The 22791-nt window shown below is 39.6% G+C and overlaps 1 protein-coding gene across 2 annotated transcripts in view; it reads right to left on the reverse strand.

Annotated features, from left to right (window-relative positions):
- Positions 1 to 22791, reverse strand: part of TMEM132D (transmembrane protein 132D) — an 893797-nt gene that overhangs the window by 462036 nt on the left and 408970 nt on the right. For both annotated transcript variants that reach the window (XM_044930298.2, XM_045163122.1), the window contains exon 3: positions 11263 to 11409. In XM_044930298.2, coding sequence (XP_044786233.1) covers positions 11263 to 11409 — 147 coding nt within the window. The remainder of the gene's footprint in view (positions 1 to 11262; positions 11410 to 22791) is intronic.

Below are 22791 nucleotides of genomic sequence, written 5' to 3' on the forward strand. Positions count from 1 at the left end.
TCTCACGCCCTCCAGGAGTGAACATGGGGGCCTGTTACTTGTTCTCGCTCCCTCCTGCTACAGCAGGGGCCTCACTGAAGCCTTGCTTGAATGTTTTGTTTGGCCTCTTATCCATTTCTATTGATTAAGGAAACCAAGAACCCTGGCCTATCAAAACGAATGTTAATAAACATTCATTAATAATTACATGTAGGTAATTCATAATTGTTGTCTTATTGCTTCATAATTGTTGTCTTATTGCTGCATAGATTTCAATTAGATAAATGTACAATTTTAAAATCAATTTATCTTTTGATGGATATTCAGGCTTCTTTTAACAGTTAGCTGTTTTTCAAAAATGCAATAATGAATACTCCCGTACCCATCTCTCCATATCCATGGCTAAGTGTTTATCTGGAGAAGTATCTAGACCTGTCCTTTCAGGGTCACATGGATGCATGTTTTAAACATGCATCAATAGCCAGTAGGTCCCTGCTGATTATCTATTTTATATATGGTAGAGTGTTTATTTTTATCTCAACCTCCTAATTTATCACTCCCCCCACCTTTCCCCTTTAGCAACCATAAATTTGTTGTCTATGTCTGTGACTAAGAACCTACTGTATAGCACAGGAAACTATATTCAATATCTTGTAATAACTTAGAAGAGAATGTGAAAAAAGAATATATATGTATAACTTTGCTGTACACATGAAAGTTGCTGTTGTTGTTTAATCGCTCAGTACTGTCTGACTCTTTGCAACCCCATGGACTGCAGCACACCAGGCTTCCCTGTCCTTCACTATCTTCCTGAGTGTGCTCTAACTCATGTCTATTGAGTTAGTGATCCTATCTAACCATCTCATCCTCTGTTGCCCGCTTCTCCTCCTGCCCTCAGTCTTTCCCAGCATCAAGGTCTTCTCCAATGAGTCAGCTCTTCACATCAGGTGGCCAGAGTATTGGAGCTTCAGCTTCAGGATCAGCCCTTCCAGTGAATATTCAGTGAATAATTCAGTGAATATCCAGTGAATAATCCTTTAAGATTGACTGGCTTGATCTCACTGCTATCCAAGGGACTCTCAAGAGTCTTCTCTAGCACCATAGTGAAGTAACACATTGTAAATCAACTATATTTCAGTAAAAAAAAATTTTTAAGTCAATAGCTGGATACTGACAAGTATTTCTCCAAGAAGGACAAATTATTTTATAATTCCTTCAATGGTGTATGAGGATTCTGTGTTCTTCCTCATTCTCAGAAAAATATTTCATTATTTGTATCTTTGTTTTGCCAATATAATTAGGACAAAGGTCCATATAGTCAAAGCTCTGGTTTTTCTAGTAGTTATGTATAGATATGAGAGTTAGACCACAAAGAAGGCTAAGCACTGAAGAGTTGATGCTTTCAAACTGTGGTGCTGGAGAAGACTCTTAAGAGTCCCTTGGACAGCAAGGAGATCAAGCCAGTCAATCCTAAAGGAAATCAACCCGGAATATTCTTTGGAAGGACTGATGCTAAAGCTGAAGCTCCAATACTTTGGCCAGATGAAGCAAAGAGCCGGCTCATTAGAAAAGACCCTGATGCTGGGAAAGACTGAGGACAAGAGGAGAAGACACCGACAGAGGATGAGATGGTTGGATGGCATCACTGACTCAATGGGCATGAGTTTGAGCAAACTCTGGTAGATAGTGAAGGACAGGAAAGACTTGCTGCTGCAGTTCATGGAGTCACAAAGAGTCAGACATGACTGAGCAACCAAACAACAACCACAAATAACAGCTAAATCACTATGTTCCACACCTGAAGCTAACACAACACTGTAAATAAACTACAGTCCAACATAAAATATAAAAAAATAATAAAGACAGGGGAAAATTTTCTTCATACTCAAGTATGAAGCTCCATATACAACTCAAGCTCCACGTACAACTAACATAATTCATCTGGTATATTGAAGAATTTTCAGTTAGGCTATGGAAATAAAGCAAAATCTTTCATGATCAAGGAGAACTTGGGCATGTGTTCTTTTTAAAATATATATATATATATTTTTTTAAATATATATATTTTAAAATATATGTATATATTTTGCTGCCCTGGGTCTTCATTGCTGCACGCAGGCTTTCTCGAGCTGTGGTGAATGGGGGCTATTCTCCAGTTGCAGTAAGAGGGCTTCTCATCGTGGTGGCTTCTCTTGTTGCAGAGCATGGGTTCTAGGCTGTGTAGGTGTCCGTAGTTGTGGTGTATGGGCTTAGTTGCCCCATGGCCTGTGGGATCTTCCTAGACTAAGGATTGAATCCATGTCCCTGCCTTGCAAAGTTGATTCTTAACCACTGAACCACCAGGGAAATCCAGGTATGTATTCTTGATTATTTCAAAGTGTGTCTGTTCTTGTTTAGGATTACATGAGATTCTCACAACTGTCCAGTGAAGGCTGACATTGATAGGGTTGATGTTACAAAACAAGATGTTTAACCTTTTATTGCCTCTTTGGTGAACTGCAAGATGGCCAGGATAAAAATGAGCAATGAATATTAGATTTCATGAATCTTAAATCTGTATCATTTATACTCTTTGTAAAAGAATTATCATTCAGATGGTAATACGTATTACCATTATAATCCATAACAGCCAACAATAAGGATACTGAAAGCATTTACGGCATCAAAAAAAAATCACACTTTCCACAAGAAAGACATAAAATTTTGATAACTTTATATCATTGTCTCAGGTCTTGTTGTTAAACTCAAGTTCTGGATGTCAGAAGACCTGAATTGCCTTGCCGAAGAGAAACTGCTAGAAAATAACTCTAATCAAATCATTACATTAATAAAAAAAAAAAGATCTTTTTATTTCTATCACTTGATCTGTCATCCTGACATTGTCAAGTAGCTGTAAATTGCAATCATTAAAACTTCGCTTTCTAAAGCAAAACTGAACATTTTTAACCAATCTATAACATCTCTATTACGAGATTTTTGCCTGGAGCCAAAAAGAAGGGCCAGCTCTCTCTGGCTTCAAATTTGGACAAGTCAGCAGATGAATAAGGCATTGCTAAACTGTCAATATTCCACTGCACAATGACAAGAGAGATGTACAGACTATATTAAACAATTTTCCTAGCCACAGTGCATTACAACTTTATTTTTTGTTGTTTGTTTTCCATATCTGATATTTTCCTAATTAAAAAAATTTTACATTCACCACGGGAATTTTCAGAAATACATACTGAGTCAATGAAGGGGACATTATGAATCACAAGTAATGTTGCCATCTGGCAACATCCTGATTGAATATCTGCTAAATTTTCCCTCTCCTATATTTATTGATAAAATTGGTCTTATCTCATTAGCTTTTTTGTAATCAACTGACTTTATAGCAGATTTATCAAGATATAATTCATATACTATAAAAGTCACCATTTTAACGGTGGTTTAAATCCAGAGGTTTTCAGTTGAACAACCAGCATGAGTGCATGTGTGCTAAAGCTGCTTCAGTCCTGTCCAACTCTTTCAGACTCCATGGACTATATAGCCCATCAGGCTCCTCTGTTCATGGGGATTCTCCAGGCAACAATACTGAAGTGAGTTGCCATGCCCTCCTCCAGGGGAATCTTCCTGATTCAGGGATTGAACCTGCATCTCTTACGGTTTTCACATTGGCAGGCGGGTTCTTTACCACTAGCACCAGCTGGGAAGCCCTGAACAAACCTCAGCACTATCTAATTTTAGAATATTTTTTATTACTTCCGAAAGAAGCCCCATATTCATGACCAAAATCTCTCCATTCTCGCCTTCCCAGGCAACCACTAATCTACCTTCTTCCTTAAAAAAAATTTTTATTGGAGTATTGTTGGTTTACAATGTTGTATCAGTTTCTGCTGTATAGCAAAGTGAGAGGTATACATATATTCCCCCCCCCTTTTTTTTTATTTCCTTCCCATTTCAGTTACCACAGAGCACTGAGTAGAGTTCCTTGCATTCCTTTGCACGGATAGATCATGTGTTTATCTGCTCATCTACTAGCTGTGATAACAAATGCTGCTGTGAACATGTTTGTACTTAGTTCTTGTGTGGACATTTGTTTTCAGTTCTCTTGGGTGTAGAACTAGTCGTGCCAGACCTTATGGTAACAGGTCATCTTCAGCTGTACCTGTGGTCATTCTTTCTATATAGTTTTGTTTGATTGGTTTTAGGGATTTCTTTCTTATTTTCAGTTCTTTTATTCTCTCTTCTGAAAATTCTTTCTCCCAGAGTTTTCTCTCAAGTTCACTGACTTCATTTTAAGAATTTTTAAAAAATGTACAGCATTTTTAAAGTTTTTATTGAATCTTTTACAATACTTCTTCTTTTCTATGTTTCAGTTTTTTTGGCGTGAGACGTGGACTCTTAGCTCCATGACTAGGGATCAAACCTATACCCCTTGCATTAGAAGGCAGAGTCTCAACTGCTGGACCACCAGGGAAGTCCCTGATTGCATTTTCTACAGTAGCAAGTCCAAAAGTTATTGAGTTTCTCACTCCATCTTTCTTACCTCACGGACTTTTTCTCCTTGCTGGCTTCATCTGTCTTTAATGACATCATGCTTATTTAGAATCTGAGACCACTGGTCAGTGTTTGAAATTATCTCTATTTCATGCACAAAATTCTGTTTCTGTCTCTGATTTTTAAGAATTTTTCCCAAATTTCTTGAGGTGATATTTTTAAATGCCTATGGGTTTTCTGCAGCTTCCCAAGTGGTGCGGTGGTATTGAACCCACCTGCCAATGCAAAAGACACAAGAGACTTGAGATCATGTTGGGCACATCTCCTAGAGTAGAAAATGATAACCCACTCCAGTATTCCTGCTTGTAAAATTCCATGGACTGAGGAGCCTGGCAGGCTACAGTCCATGGGATCACAAAGAGTCAGACACGACTGAGGGACTGAGCACAGACACAAATGGGTTTTCCGCCTGCTTGAGTACCTGCTCCAAAAGTGTGATCCTCATCCAGTAACTGCCTTTTATTGTTACCAGTCCAAAGAGGAAATCTTACTGGCTTTGACATGTCCATGTCCACCTGTACCAGCCCCTGCTGTCAATATTAAGAGATAGTCTTTATTTATTTATTTATTTTGTGTGTGTGTGTGTGCACCTGGATCTCCTCTACACAAATTCCTGGTCCTTCTCTTTTTTTAATTAATTTATTTTTTATTGAAGGATAATTGCTTTACAGAATTTTGCTGTTTTCTTTGAAACCTCAACATGAATCAGCCATAGGTATACATATATACCCTAAGGCACAATTGAGATTGGCAATCTTGGTATCTTCCTTCAGTCCAGTCTTGTACTTTTCATGAATATGCCTGTACATTTCTAACATACGCATGATAATTTTTTCCTATATGTATGTACTTATTTATTTAATTGGAGTATAGCTGATTTATAATGGTATGTTAGTTTCTGGTGTACAGCAAAGTGATTTATATACATATATAGACATATGTGTGTATATGTATATATCATTTTTCATATTATTTTCCATTATAGTTTATTACATGGTATTTAACATTGTTCCCTGTGCTATACAGTAGGACCTTGTTATTTATCTATTTAAAATATAATAACTGAAAATTTCCATGGAAACCTGGCAGAATGAAAGGAATGGTTAGGTATCATGTCCTTTCCATCATTCTATTGGAAATCCCACAAGATTTACTTTTTATAAATTGCTGAGATCAAGGCTTCTGGTCCCTTAACCCATTCAGTCCACTTTTCTCTTTGGAGCAGAAAACTGATTCTGACTCAAGTATACTGCTGCCTGCAATACAAGATGTTTCTTACTTCCCTTTGAAGTCTGGTTAGGCCATGTGATTAAGTCCTGACCAATGAGAAGCAGGAGAGTATTGGAGGTTGGCCTAAGTTTCTAGAAAAGTTGTTTATACGGAACTGATCCAGTGGAGAAGGCCCTTTTCTGTCAGTTTTTGGGTTTTTTTTTTTTAGCCTGCAATGCAGATATGATGGCTGGCACTCCAGCAGCCATCTTATTCTATGAGGATAAGAATCATGCATAAACATGGTGTTAAAGAAAAATAGGTGCCTGGGACCCTGACGGTACTGAGGAGCTGCCAGGCCATCTATGGCCTGCCTGTATCACGGTTTCTCCTATGAGACAGAGAAGTAAACTTTTACTTTACTTAAGTCATTTTATTTTTGTAAGTCATTCATTGAATTATCAAACTTAATACTAATAAAAGTATTATGAGATGGATTTATCATTCCAGCATATATTTTTTGAACATACATTCATGATTGTAATCATATCTGTGTATCCTTTAAATATTACTTTCTACTTATGGTATGTCATACTATTACTTAAGCTATATTTGTTTTAAAATGAAACATATTGTTACAGGGAAGAACAAATCTGACTCCATATTGGATCTCTTTATTTTTACTTTAACTTCTGTGTTCTATTGCTTTTGCTACAAGTTAAGAATTTGCCTATAGCCTGAAATATACAGCATACTCCATTCTCAAGGCTCTGATCTTTAAAGCTTTAATACTTTATAGAGATTAAAAGGTTGCAGAATGGGCTGTAAGGTTGCAACCTGACTTACATGGATAGTTCCAAGAACAAAGGATTCCTGCACCAGAAGTATGCAACAGTCAACACCGCCCCCCCCCGCCCCCCCCACCCCCTTTCCCATTTTAGTATAAAAGAAGCTTGAATTCTAACACAGGTAAGATGATTCTTTGCAACACTAGTCCACCCATCTTCTCAGTCTGCTGGCTTTCTGAATAAAGTCACTATCTCTTTTCCCAACAACTCATTCATCAATTTATTGTCCTGTCATGTGGCAAGCAGTATGAGCATGAAGTTGTAACAAAATTACCTATAATAAATGGAAAAGCAGTATCTTATGAAGTAAATGGATAATCATGAGAAAGGATTAAGCCTAACTATGTACTCTTGCTTGTCTACAATCTATTAACAAAGGATAGAGACTTTTAAGACATATTAGCCCCTAAAAGAGATGAATTTCTCTTCAATTAAAAGTCTTGCTGGATAACTGGAAAACACACACATTTTTGTCATTTAAGTTTATTTGATCCTGTTTCTTTATACCACCTAAAATCATTTAAATAGAAACTATGGCAAACTTTGGAAAACACTCATCTATGCAAAGAAGAGCAAAGAAATAAAAAAAATACATGACTTTTGTTACACATTTATCTAAGTTTACAAAGTACTAGAGTGAGCAAGATTTAGAAAATGCCAAATGGAATTTGATGGATGGAGCATAATTAGTTATTCTCCTTCTGTTCCATAATATTTCCTGGCAATGCTTAGTCAAAACAGATCTGATAGCTGTGGGTAACATTCATATGTTAATACTCTGATGATAAGGCTTTGAACAACCACAGTTCTTTAAAAAAATGAAGGATGTAGTTCAACTTAGATAAGAGATCTTCACTTACTCCTGTTGAGTTCATCACTAGACAAGCGTCTCCTTAATCCATAAAATTACACCTGTCACAGGAACTTAACTTCATTAATGCACCTTCACAGTCCACGGTAAATTATTAGCAATTCACAACCCATGATTCTCAAGTTCATTAAGACTGACTCTTTTGCATCTTTATGATCTGACTCTGACTCTAAGAATAACGTATGCATTTTCCTGGTGGTCCAGTGGTTAAGAATTCACCTTGAAATGTAGGGGACATGGGTTCGATTCCTGGTCAGGGAACTAAGATCCTACATGCCATGGGGCAGCAAAGCCCATGAGCTGCAACTAGAGAATCCCTGTCCCACAACGAAAGATCCCACATGACACAACAGAGATCTCTCATGCTGCAACTAAGACTCAGCGTAGCCAAAATAAGTAAATAAATAAAGTCCAAAAGAAAAAAAAAAAAGAATAACTGAAAAACATTCAAAGAGAGTAGGGAGAATGTATAAAGCAAAACTGCTTCTGAAGCAAAACCTAGTAACATGAAAACATCCAATCCATCATATGTTCTCCAATTATCCTTCAAGGAAAAGGAAACGGATCTTCTGGTGTGCTCACTACCCCCAAGAGTGGAGCATGATTCTTCTGCATTTAACTCCATAAAGACAGAAGCAAAATAAAAAGAATTTAAAGGGAGGATAAAAGTTGAACATAGAAATGAATATATCCTATTCAGAAAAATCTATTTTAACTGTATACATAATATTAGATGGTAATACATGCACATATTAAAAAAAATCATAGTCCAAATGGCTCACAGTAAAAAGTAAATTACATTCAGCTTTCTTCCCCAACTTCCCAGCTCATTCCAAAAGAAATTACAGTTGCCAGTCCCTCTGCTGAAAAAGTGTCCTTTTCTGGGTTTTCCCTCAATAGGTCATCAATGCAGATGCTGTTATGGACCTTACTTGATATGAACAGGTATGCCAAGAGACTATTAAGTATGTGTACTTACAGATTTGCATCGTAATACATAAAGTAATGGAGATATAGTCTTATTCTAGGATGTCACTAAAGGAATATTCATGGAGACTCTCACATGTAACACGTGTTGCTGTAGGGTCTGGAAACAGCTACCAACCAGGCCGGTGTGGTTTTCCATCTAAAAGAGCATGCATTTTACAGCTTCCTCATGAAGCAAAGCCTTCCTGGCTGTAGTGTAACAACTAGAGTGAAAAACACTGAATAAACTTCTGCATCATAACATACTTTTCTATTTCCTACTGTGGGTCCAGATGATGAAAGAAAGCATATGTACTCATGCAGACATACACAAATACACATAAGTATGTCATGTATACATGCAGATACTGAAACACCTATATCCCTTATATGTCTTATATACATATACTATATGTATGACATATTAAAAAGACATGTAATATACTGCATGTGCACATACATATAATAGTCTACATATGCACACAAATATAACATATTACAGATATAGAATTATGTGTGTTTCTGTATGTCTATATTAGTCCACATGCTTTCTTTCATCATCTAGACCCATAGTAGGAAATAGAAAACTGATATCAGAATCTACAAATGGATAAGGAATAGTCTCCATAGTGAGTGGTATATATCAGAACTGTGAAGGAGTAGCTTGACAGTCCATTCAGCGAATTTGTTTCTTAAAGATACTGATACAGATGAAAGGGGGGGAAATGGCAAGCACCATACATTTGTACGTTTCGATATGTCCTAGAGCTGTTGATTTTCTGTTTCATCTGAGGAAGTGTTAAAGCCCCTTGGGAACGCCTGTCTTGCTGCTGCTGCTGCTGCTAAGTCGCTTCAGTCGTGTCATAAGGCAGCTTATACCTTACATCTTAATGGGAATGAGCTACTCTTGGAAAATTTCCTTAATTTCTCCATGCCCAAGACAGACTGAATGAATGCTTAGCCAGAAAGTCAATAATACGTTTCAAATCTCTTTGCATTTCATACATAACACTACAATCACTGCTACTCCCACTAATCCATACAGTAAATGGCAAGAAGAAACAAGAAGGAAAAAAAGCATCTTGGTTGGGATTTCTCCCAAGTCTCCCCCAGACACCTGAAACTTTCTGGTAAAGAAAAAAAAAAATATGTCTGTCTATATATCTATCTGTATCATTTATCTATGCACCCATCCATCCATCACATTATCTATTATTTAACTAACTATTATCTGTTTATTATTTATCCATCTATCATTATTCATCTACATACCTATCTATCCTCCTAATTTTTGCTAACATTACAACACAAAGGAAACCCTTAAGGGAGCTGGCACCTTACTTCCCAAACCACATCACTGGCACAGATACTTTTGGACGTGACCTTATTTATAAGTTCTTGAAGGTACTCCACGTGGCAGACCATTACTAGGTAAAGACTTAGGGCAGAACTCAGATACATATCTCTTCTTCTCTGCTCTCATTTGCTCTACAAGCAAATCTTCAAGAAAAAAAATTCTTGAAACACTGGTCACAAGAGGAAAGTCTTGACAGAGCTTGACAGTTGATAACCCAAATCTCAGAGCACCCACGTGAAACAGGAGCATGGAGGAAAATCCACACCATGTCACCCCCAAATTCTCATCAAATGCTCTTTGGAAATAAATCCCCAAAGGCAAACTAGAGATCAGCTGAGATTCGTGACCTCCATATTAGAATAAACAATGGAAAATAAACTTTCTCTAAACATGGAGCTAGAAGTTTAAAAACCTGACTCCAGAAATAATGCTGTATAGGTATGGTTGGTCCATTTATTATTATTTCAATTGCCGGTAATACAATGAGCAAAAAAAACCCAACCAACCCCAAAGTGGCAAAAACAGGTGACCAGACCAGAAATATTTTGGAATCACAAATGCTGCTGCTGCTGCTGCTAAGTCGCTTCAGTCGTATCCCACCCTGTGGGACCCCATAGACGGCAGCCCACCAGGCTCCCCCGACCCCGGGATTCTCCAGGCAAGAACACTGGAGTGGGTTGCCATTTCCTTCTCCAATGCATGAAAGGAAAAGTGAAAGTGAAGTCACTCAGTTGTGTCCAACTTTTAGCGACCCCATGGGCCACAGCCTACCAGGCTCCTGCGTCCATGGGATTTTCCAGGCGAGAGTACTGGAGTGGGTTGCCACTGCCTTCTCCGGAATCACAAATGAGGTTTCAGGAAACAGAAATAAATCAAGAACCACTGAGTTTCCAAGTCTCTCTGCCCAGCTGTGAATCGACTGTTTCTAATTTGGTGAGTATGAGAGACAAAGTCACAATTCCCTATAATTCCACAGCAGATTGTTCACATGCCCATCAGAAAATGCCCACACAAAATGCAATCCTTGCATTATATTTAAATGACACGGCAAATGTGGAAGGCACCTTTTCAGGCCAGGAAATCTACCAGCTTTACTCGTTTGTTTGTTTGCTTTCTCGAGAAACTCTTGTTTGGAACACTTGCAAACTGAGCCCTTTTATCAGAGCTGCCCAGACTTTCCGTTTTCCCTAATCGTACAGATTAGAAAGAGGTCGCGTTGCTGCGTTAACATCATTTGGAGATTAAACTCCATCTGCATGGAGTAGTCCCTGCAGGTGACCCAGAGCTGCACTGGGACTGTAAGCAGGTGCACCGTGAATAATAGCTCACCTTTTTCCAAATGAAGGACTTCATCCATCTTACCTAGAAGCGCTAATAATACAGACGCACAGCGAATGCAAACCGCAGTGAAAGTGGCTGTTAACGATGTGGGGGGAAAGGAGGCCGCCTTCACTGATAATCTGAATATACGGCAGGCCGTGGGTACTCACCTTTTTTCCGAGCCAGCCGATTTCTTCTGACAAACAATGACAGCAGGTGTGTACTTCCCAGCGTAATCTGTGCTCTCCTTGACTTCCCACACGGAAGGGCTGCTGGCTCTCACCCCAATGATGTTCATGCCTTTCATCACCTTTACCCTGTTGGAGACAGCAAGTGCACAACTGAGACGCCGGTGGGCATCCCTGGGTTACCTCTGCTTCTGGGGACACCCAGCACTTAATGGCACATGGTCGCCTGGCAGGTGTAACCCCATGTTTAACAGAATTTAATCACACATTGGCAATTCCATTCCAATCCATCCATCCTCATTTTTTCTCCTGGTCATTCCTTCCTTTAACAGAAACAGAATAGTGACACAGGCAAGGATCAGTCACGTAAAGAAATAATATTCTGATTGATAGTGGATGGCTTTAATTAAAAAAAAAATTACCTGAATACCCACAGACTGTTAAAATTAAATAGAAAAAAGAAATTCATTCAAACTGCAAAAGTGAATTAATAATAACAATGCACAGTTTAGGAATGTCTTTTCCATGCCACATACTGATGGGCCCTTTCTCTGTATTATCTAATTTCCCAAGCATCGTTCCAAGTTCAAGGGTGGAGGAAGGCCCTGCCACTCAGACAGTTTTGAGAAGCATGCTAGTTCATAGGAAAACAGATGTTGACAAGGTACAGAGGCATGCCTTAATTCCTTTTTTTAAAAGATTTTTTTTAATGTGGACTATTTTTAAAGTCTTTATTGAATTTGCTGCAATATTGCTTCTCTTTTATGTTTTGGTTTTTTGGCCGCAAGGCATGTGGAATCTTAGCTTCCCAACCAGGGATGGAACCCGCAACCCCTGCATTGAAAGGCAAAGGCTTAAGCACTAGACCGCCAGGGAAGTCCCTGCCTGACTTCTACTCTTGTGTTCCTCCCACAACATCCTCATCATCAGCATTGTCATCACCAGGACCATCATTCCATCATCATCACTATCACTTATCGATTCCTTTCCACAAACTGGGTGCTCTTCTGAGTTCATGACAGTTTTATTTCATTTCACTCCCACGTATGCCCTGTGAGGTCAGGATCATTTTAATTTTCACTGAGAAGCTGAGCAACCAGGGGATCTGGCTGCAGGTGATGCAGGATTTGAAACGGTTCCTGAATCACAGTGTGGGTCCAATGAGTCTCAGGGCTTTCCTTGGCATCACATAAAACTTCCTCGTGCTGAAGCCACTTATTTGAGCCGGTTGATTTCTTTGTTAGCCAACACTGGCCAGTACCTGTCCTGAGATCTAACATCTTCTCAGACCTAATGACAAATTTGTGAAAGCAGGTGAGGCCGCATACCAGACTGCTTATTATTTTTCTCCTTCCCTGGTGGCTCAGGCAGTAAAGAATCTGCCTGCAATGCAGAAAACCTGGGTTTGATCCCTAGATTGGGAAGATCCCCTTTGAGAAGGGAAGGTATCCACTCCAGTACTTTTGCCTGGAGAAGGAAATGACAACCCACTCTAGTATTCTTGCCTGGAGAATTCCATAGACAGAGGAGCCTGGTGGGCTACAGTCCATGGGGTCGCAAAGAGTCAGACAGGACTGAGTGACTAACACTTTTACTTTCCATTCACATATTCCTTCTTTCATTCATTCACAGAAATGGACAGATGACACGCTTGCAAATTTTCCCCCCAGATATCAGAGAAGCAGGATGAGAGGCAGAGAATGCAAGGTGGAGCTGGTTTCCTCATACACCCTTATTTTTCTCTAAGAGATTTCAAGTGAATAAATATATGAGAAATAGAAAGGATATAGTCAAAGGACAACGCAATAAATTGCAAACAGTTGGACGCACAAACTGCTGGGAAGAGTCATGCTTCCTGTTGTGTCTTCTTTTCTTAGTCCCTCGAGGAAAACATGAATGGATCTGAAGCAAGAAGGCCAGGGGACAAATGGGGCAGGCTGATGGGTGACCAGGTGGAAGATGCTCCCAAGAGGGGAGCCCCAGAGGTATGCTCCCCAGATTTATGGCTGTGGTACCTGTAATGACACAGAGGCAAGGAGGTGGGCTCTGAGTCTCCATCTCTAAAATCCTCACTCTTATCACCAGATGAGACAAGCCAGGTCACCCCTAATATTAAGAACAAAGTGGGAAGAAAAGATGCCACTTTTAGGAATGGGGCTTGGTGAGAAAAGGACTTGCCTGCATGCACTAAGAATGGAATTTCCAAAGAAACAACTTGAAGACAGATTGTGCAAAGAAAAGTGAACACAGCAGGTCTGAGACTGCCCCCCTAGAAAGGCATGCTGGCAAGGTTGCCCTCTGGTATCTGGATTTTGAAAGGGGTTTCCTCAACTCTTTAATAAGGGGCTCACTAAGTCTAAATTTTTTGTACAAGCAATATAGTTGATGACGGACTCCTGCTTTCTTTCTGGTGGTCTGAAGTTACCGTGCCTGCCAGGCAGGTGGTGTTTAGGAGACCTGCCCCCAGTGAAAAATGCTTGGCTCCCAGGCTTGGATGAGCTTTCCAGAGAGGCAACTCTTTATCCGTGTTGTCATAACTCGTTGCTGGAGGGATGAAGGGCATCCTGTACAACTCCCTGAAAGGGGACTTTCCCAAGCTTGTGTCTAGTACCCCGAGACTCCAGCCCGTGTCTCTTTTCCTTTTGCTGAACTTGCTGTGTGTCCTTTTGCTGTAATAAATCTTAGTCCAATTATGACTGTATGCTGAGTCCTTAGAGTTTTCCCCGCAAGTCATCAAACTCAGGGGTGGTCCCGGGGACCCCAAAACACATACTACTTTGCCTCATCTAACAAAGACAAGAGGAATCACTTCTTACATTTGAACCCCAGGGCTGAAGTTAGCATTTGTAGGTGAGCGCCATGCACCGCATTGCTTCTAGAGGAAAAACAATACAATGCTTTGTGTCATAAATAATCCAAGTAGAAACCAACATCTTGAATGCAGTCACTTATAAATTGGGGATTGTATGCACAGACTAGGAAGCCATCTGACCTTCTGGTGACAGAGCTAGGATTCCTGCCTTGCAGGAACTTATTTAAATTGTAAGCAACCAAGATGGTTGATGAAAAGAAGTTCAATTCACTACGGACAGCTGCTATTCTGTGAAGATGAATTCTAAGGGCTGTTCCAATTACTGTGCACTGGGATTTTATTGAGTCAAATTTACTTTAAATAAATAGGTCATCATCAACTTGGATTTGGCAATCTTTTCGTGATACAGGAGTTATTAGTACCTAAGCTTTTTCTGATTATAGAATAGGCTCTTATTTTTCTTAAATTTTATTCATAAGTAGGTTATTTAGAATTCAGATACTGTTTCTCCAATGAATCATTTTTAAGTTCTTAGGAAAGAACATGGTTGCTTATTTAACCCATGAAGTACCTAATATCTGTTGCCAATAATTCCAGTGCAGCTACCCGAACCTATAATTTATAGCATTATTTCTAAAGGGGGATTATGAAATTGAGCACTGGGCACTAAGAAATGGTGCTTTGTGGACATAGAATGTTTTCATAAGAGAAGACACATTTCTATAGCATATTTCAGATGTTCTGAATTGGGCAAGAGGTCCCTGCTCAAGAAACATCCGTGAATAGAGTACAAACATCAAGAACGAATGAATGTATGAAAGAAACGAGAGTGGTTGTTTCTCAGAAACACATCTGTGGTACACACTGAACATGGTTTGTGTTGGGAGCATCATTTTGAAACATTCATCTCAGCGCTGTAAGTAGCAGCGTTTTGGAACTATTAAGATAATTCTCAGAACACATGAAATTTGGCTCTGCTGGGTCTGAACCAAATGCTACTTCCTTCTTTTGTTGATGACAACTGGGTTACTTACATTCATTAGTGGAAATTTTATAATCTACTTGTGGTTCAATAAATACAGTTTACACTGACAGCTTTACTACATAGAGATAAACACAGCACTTGATTTCCAAAGACATTTACTATATATTTACATTTAATAGTATGTCTACTCTAGTGGCTGGAGAAAAAGCCATAATTTCCCCCCACAGAATGCACATGGACTGTGGACTGGAATAAACAAACCCTGCTTGGCTTAAAGGTATAGTTTATTTCAAAAACATAACAGAGTTATTGTATTTATATAGGTATACACACACAAATATATCCATAGATAGATGTAAATACATATACAAACACAAATACACATACACGCATATAAACACAAATATAAATGCATAGATATACACATCATATATACACACATGGACATGTACACACACACAGACATATACAGATGCATATACACACATATACATACACAACAACATATGCACACATGTGCACACACAAATATACATGTATATACACATAGACATATTTGTGACAATATATGCACATTACATATACACACAGGTATATATACACATATTGACATACACAGACATATATACATGCACATAAACATACTCATATATACACACAGTGACATACACAAGCACAAATATAAACATATATATATACACACATACATGCATGCACACATAGATACACACAGAGACATATAGAAACATGATACACATATATACATACACACATATGTATATACACATATATCTCCTGCATTGCAGGCAGATTCTTTACCATCTAAGTCACCAAGGAAGTCCATATATACACACACACACACACAGATATATATAGACACATATAAACAAATATTATGTATGCATATATGCATATGTTTATATATACATATAGACACATACCCATATACACACATGCGTGCACATGTGTGCTTGTGAGTGTTTCAAATACAGTATCCAGTAACAGTTGAAACAGCCAGCAGCCTGGGATCAGAGCTGTGGTGTGCACCTGTTATTTCTGCTCTCCCTCATCCCATCCCTCATATCCTGGGTAACAGAAGGATGCTACACGCTTCCAAGTGCTGTGGATTTGGTTAGCGGCATCCTTTCCAATTAACTGATGGGAAACCTGTCACTTCTCATTGGTTCATAGCCCAAAACACCCCTTTGGTTCAAAATAAAGCTGTTTTGAATTCCTCCCTGTCTCCTTACTTATCTTCCCTCATTAATTATGGAAAAGAATTAAATATACTGTGTTTTGTCATACTCAGTAACTTTATTGTAATATTAATAGTCCACAATAACTCAGTATTCTAATTTCTAATTGATGAGGATCAATTTATGACCATATTATGTCCCACCAAGACCACATCTTTTATAGCCTATAACATTTCATTTAAGAACCATTTTCAGACAAACACCATATGATATCACGTAGATGTGGAATCTAAAATATGACACAAATGAACTTATTTACGAAACAAAAACAGACGCTCAGTCATAGAAAACAAAATTATGGTTACCAAAGAGGAAAGGTGGGGGAGAAGGGATAAATTAGAAGTTTGGTATTAGCAGATACAAATTCCTATATATAAAATATCTCGAAAAGGTCCTACTACACAGCACAGGGAACTCTACTCAATATCCTGTAATAAACCATAATGGAAAAGATTAAAACATAGAACAACTTTCAGCCCCATCCCTATATCTTGGACCTGCCCCAGCCAAAAATTATTTTAATGTGATTATTTATGATGTAATTAACAGTCTTTTGTTAATCTTGTCCCATTTTCCCTTCCTGTGACACTGGGCCCCTCTTCCCATCACTGGAATGTACTTTGCTGAATTTCTCTGCCACGACTTTGGGACTAACCTAATATATGCAGTTCAAGGCCAACAATGCTACACACGAGTGAACCCTAGTTAAAGCTGTAGTGTGAATTGGCAGGTTCTAAATAATTTCTTTTAAAACCAGGAACTCATATCAGTAAATTATTTTTTAGCATTTCACTTTAATATAAATATATCTATTTATCAAATTTATACTTGAACTACTGACATAATAACATGCATGCTAGAAAATATGCAGAAAAATATAAATAAAAATGATGAGATTACAAAACAACATGGTGAGAGGTCCTATTTTTGCATCATTGCAATTTTTTTAATCACTTTGCATATCCCTTGGGGTGCACACACCTCACTTACAGGGAATTGCTCAAATCTCTGGAACCTTTAATTCCCAAGCGTGACATGAATAAACATAATGAACAGAAGTCCTGTTATATGGAAGCAGGTAAATAAATGCACATTAATAAGGAGATAAAACTCTACTGCTGATTCCGTGTGTTCCTATAAGTATGAAGAATCTGTTTCCACACTGCTATTTTGGTAAAGTTAAATTCAGAATGAAGGCCAGTCACTTCAAGGCAAGTCGTTTTTGATGTATTGCTATCTTGAGGCATTGAAAGTCCTAGGCTGACACAAGGCGTGTGTACCATCATCCCAGCTGTCAAAGGACCACACTCTGAGGGGGATTAAAGAGCGGAAGATCAAACATGGAGTAAATCTGCATCACACAGGAAGGGGCATTCCCCAAAACCCACAGTGGGAGAAGCCAACAGTGGAGGAAGAGGGGGACATGGCTTACAGGAGCCCCTGCCAGCCAGATGGGAGGGAGGCGGACACTCTTTAGTCATTGGCTGATCAACTGAATTTTCAAAGGCCGTGGAAGTGGAGATGATGTCATTCCTTATAAAGTGCAAACTTAAGGAGGGTTGGACAACTCAGACTGTGAGCCCAGGCCTGGTGTTGCCAAGTCTTTAAAACATTGAAGGGAGGGCAGAAATTCTCAGATGTATGTGAAATTCCAAAAATGTAAAAACACCATCTTCACTAAGCAAAGTCATTCAAGGATTGGAAGCTGCCCAGCGTTTGTGACCTCTGTTAGCTGGAACGCAGTAAGATCAATCCATCATGAATGAGTGAATGAATCAATGAGGCTTGTGACGTCACGTTACCTCAGAAGTATCACTGAGGTCTCCAAGCGCAGAAAAGCACACCAACATCTTGCCCCTCCCCACATGCACACTGGACACAATTAATACCTTTATCATTTTTGTCCTGATTAAGGGGTTGGGATATGCTCACTGTAGAAAAACACTGAGTAATACACACAGGTATAAGAAAAAAGTAAAATCTGCCTGAACTTCCATCACACTGAACTTAGATCATCAAAATTTTAGTCATCATCCTGCTTTGTTCACACCTGTGGATAAAGAATGTCACCTGCCATTTCAGTAAACAAAGGACGCTGTAAACATCAAGCCCTCAGCTCCTGCAGCCACCCTGACTGTTCACCCTGAGGGGACTCAGGATGGAGAAAAACAGGATACTGGCCCTGGACAGCTGTAGTGAACATCAAAGGAGTGATTTCAATGAGCTCAGACTCTTGGATCTTCCTGTACAAAGAAAAGCACCAAAATTATTCACTTGAAATGTCTGTTTTTGTGATTAGCAGTAATCGTTCAAAGTTCAACTACTTTTTTTTTCCCCAGCAAAAACTCCTATACATCCAGTTCCTCCCTGATTTCTTTGGAGTAGACCCTCAGAGCAATCTGAGAGGATGTCTTCAAGTCCATCGAATAAAACGCAATTCTTGACTTTGAGGCTGTATTTTTTTTTTTTTACAGTTGACACACCCAGGTTATAATTCTATAATTTTCTATAAATAAGATCATGCCCAGGATTGTCATACGGCCATATAACTTGTGCCCTGACCAACTCCAGGAAGTACCATGCATAGAAATTATGACGTGAATCGGGCCTCGTAGAGTTGAGCAGTGTACAATCTCTACAACTGTCTGTAACGATCCCGATCACACAAAAGATGCTGCTTTATTCACAGATCACCCTGGCCGCTCTTCTCAACCGACTCCGAGGACAAATTAATAGCTGAAAGCAGGAAGCAGGCTGGCCACCAACCAACTCAAGAGAGCCCAGTGAAGAGAAAAGCCAAAGCAAAAGAACTCTGCATCTTGACCCAAAGGGTGAGTGACATGTGATGCCAGTCTCTGGACAGGCTGGCTGCTGGTGCAGAGGCTGAGGACTTGCTGTTTCTCCTGGAACTTCCATGAGTCACCACCTTTCATCCCAGTAAACTCAACCTGTGGGCTACCTTTGCCAGCACAAAGAGATGCTCACTAACTCTTTAAAAGCCATCATAGAGCTAAATGCATTCTATGCATAGTCCTTAGTCTCTCCAAGTACCTGGTTTTCCTCTGACTCTCATTCACAGAAGGTTCCAGAGACCCATCTTTTCTATGGGCACGTGTCCCAAACAGATGTGGTGAGTAGAAACGGGACAGGAAGGACTGCACACCACATGGGAAGCACACCAACAGGGCGAGTATGGGTGCTAACTGTTAGAAGCTTTGGAGGGAGACTTCCCTGGTGGTCCAGTGGCTACGACTTTGCACTTCCAATGCAGGGGGCCTGGGTTCAATTCCTGGTCTGAGAACTTGACCCTGCATGCCAAAACGAAGTGTTTGCATGCTGCAACTAAAGATTCCACAGTCAAATAATAAAACAAAAAATAATATTAAATATTTTTTAAAAAGAAGCTTTAGAGGAAGTGATGATCCCCCTCCTAGTACCTCCCTTCCACCAAAATGTTCAGATATAAATGCCTAAAGCAGGTCATGAATGTAATGAGTAACACTAGGTGAGTAAAACAATCCTGTCTCTTTGTCTGCTTCTTCAGTCACTGATTCATTCAACAAACACTGAGTCCCACCTGTTCTCCAGGCATCATTCACAGTCCAGGAAGTTTGTTAGGCACAAAACATGCATACTTCCTATTCACAGGGAACTAACATTCTTGGGGAAGAGACAAAACACGCACACACAAACCCACACACGTTTCTTACATTGATAAATTCTAAGAAGAAAAAAGAAAGCAAGACACAGAGATGGAGATCTCAGGACGAGGATGACTATCTTACACAAAGATGGAGATCCCAGGATGTGAGTGACTATCTTAAAAAGACTTTGTTACACATATAATACAAAATGGTAAAGCCAGGAACCAAAACATGTGGGAAAGTAGAAGGGAAATATATATATTGGGGGGAAAATTTGCCAGCCCAAAATGTCTCTGGCATGCAGATTATTTTCAGATGAAGACAATCACAGACCCAAAAACTCAGGAAGAAACTTTGACCCTTCCCTAACTGCCTGAAGAATTTCAATAGTGGTCCTATTGCAGGAACAGAGCTATCACCAGGGATAGAGGACCTGAGAAGAACAGAGACTAGGTGTGGTGGAGGGAACTCTTAGAGATCAGAGATGTCTCTGTGTCCCACGGTCTCTGCCTGGCCCAGCAAACATTTGTTCACCAAACACTTGCTTTTCCATCTCCATGTCAGTTGCTTTCCTCCCCACCAAAGTACCAAACCTCTATCCCCAACATCCTTTTCAGCCATTAGCTGAAGCTGTTGTTGAAGGTGAAGATCTTGGTCTTTTTTCGAGTTAGTCAATTTTCCTGGTTTCTCCAATGTATACATGTGATTACACTTTTTTTTGACGTTCTCCTGTTCATCTGTTTCATCTCAATTTAATTCTTGAACCAGCCAGAAGGACCTAGAAGGGGTGAGGAAACTTTCTTCCTCCCTCCAAAATACACATATGAATGTCTTCTAGATGTGATTTGATCTTTGCCTGGCATGTGAGCAGGAAGTACACTTCTTGTTCCTACTGAAAAATGGCAGACCACCATCCAACCATCAAGGATGCAATTTAAATATTTCATAGCTTATTATGTGAAACTAGTATCTAACATACAGGACTTCCCTGTAGCGCAAACTGTAAAGAACCTCCCTGTGATGCAGGAGACCAGGGTTTGATCCCTGGGTGGGGAAGTTCCTCTGGAGAAGGAAATGGCAATCCACTCCAGTATTCTTGCCCAGAGAATCCCATGGACAGAGAAGGCTGGAGGGCCACAGTTCGTGGGGTTGCAAAGAATCGGACAGGACTGAGCAATTAACAAACAATATATAACGTTATATATATGTTGACAGAACTTGATAGAACTCTGTATGTGTTACTAGAATACATAGATTGGGGCTTCCTTGGTGGTCCAGTGGTTAAGAATCTGCCTGCTAATGCAGGAGATATAAGAGATGCAATTTTGAGCTCTGGATCAGGAAGATCCCCTGGAGAAGGAAATGGCAAACCACTATAGTATTCTTAACTGGAAAATTCCATAGACAGAGGAGCCTGGAGGGCTACAGTCCATAGGGCTACAGTCCATACAGTCACAAAGAGTCAGACATGACTGAACACACACGCGCATGCACAGCGTTTATGGATTCCTTTGAAAAACCAAAGCCTTAGTATAGACAAGGTCCTTCATCACAGCTTCCCAGTACATGATGGCTGAGTTCAGAGGGGTAGCAAAGGCATGCAGAAGGCATGCCACATGAGCACATCACATTTCTGGAAAAGCAGGAAAAATTATTTGCCTCATTGTTACCAAAGCAATAAGTGACCACACTCTGTGAACTGACCATATGTCCATGAATTAGGCCACCTCATTCTTTACATGCTATTGAGTCTCTTATCACAGAGTCACAGATACATCAGCAAATACATCAGTCAAATACATCAGCATTCATGCAAGAAAAAAAAGTCCTATTCTTTGTTGAACATAATGAACTCTACAAGATACAGTGTGCACCACTATACTTAAAATGGATAAAAAATAAAATAACCAACAAGGAGCAAGTGTATATCACTGGGAACCCTGCTCATTGTTAGGTGGCAGTCTGGATGGGAGGGGAGTTCGGGGGAGAATGGTTACATCCATCGCTATGCTACGCACCTGAAACTATCACAACGTAGTTAATCAACTATAATATAAAATTGAAAGTTTTTTTAAACAGATACAGCGTGCCAACTCCATAATGTCCACTAAAAATAGTCTATTATTATTATTACTATTACGATTATTATTTCCCTTGTTACATAAAAGTTTACTAGGTGAGTAAATCAAACTGGTCTCTTTGTTTGCTTCTTCGGTCATTGATTCATTCAACAAACACTTCCTGAGTCTCATCTCTTTTCCAGGCACCATTTTGAAAGCTGGACAGCTATTTTTGAATCAAGTTTCACTCTCTTTCCATCTCATCCGTACAACAGTCACTACCCAATGGCCTGGTTTTCCTAAAAAACCAAAACAAAATGAAATGAATCTGAATCCACACTGTCCCGTGGGAGGTGGAAGATGCGGAGTCAAAGTTCACGTCGGTCTCAGGAGTTCCAAATTCCCAAGGGCAGAATCGCAGCAGAGCAAGCACGATGAGTATCTGGAGCACAGCAAGCCTGGTGGCCTTCCTCGGTGACTTGTGTTTGGAACATTAGTCTCCCGACTCTGTTCCCGGGGCACCGATATGCACTGGGGGCTGGGAGGGGTCTGGCTCCCGGGGTTTGGAATAAGACCTAATTCTCTTATCTGTTATGAGCCCCAACCCTCTAATTTCACTACAGCACATAATAGAACAGGATGGCTGTTTCCTTCAGCTTTCAAGGTTACCAGGGTTTTAGAGGGATTGTTTAAATATACTTCTTTAATTAAGGAAAACATTCTAAATCAAAACCAGAATTATAGTTAACAAACT

This window comes from Bubalus bubalis, chromosome 17 (genome assembly GCF_019923935.1).
Source record: "Bubalus bubalis isolate 160015118507 breed Murrah chromosome 17, NDDB_SH_1, whole genome shotgun sequence".
Taxonomy (NCBI): domain Eukaryota; kingdom Metazoa; phylum Chordata; class Mammalia; order Artiodactyla; family Bovidae; genus Bubalus; species Bubalus bubalis.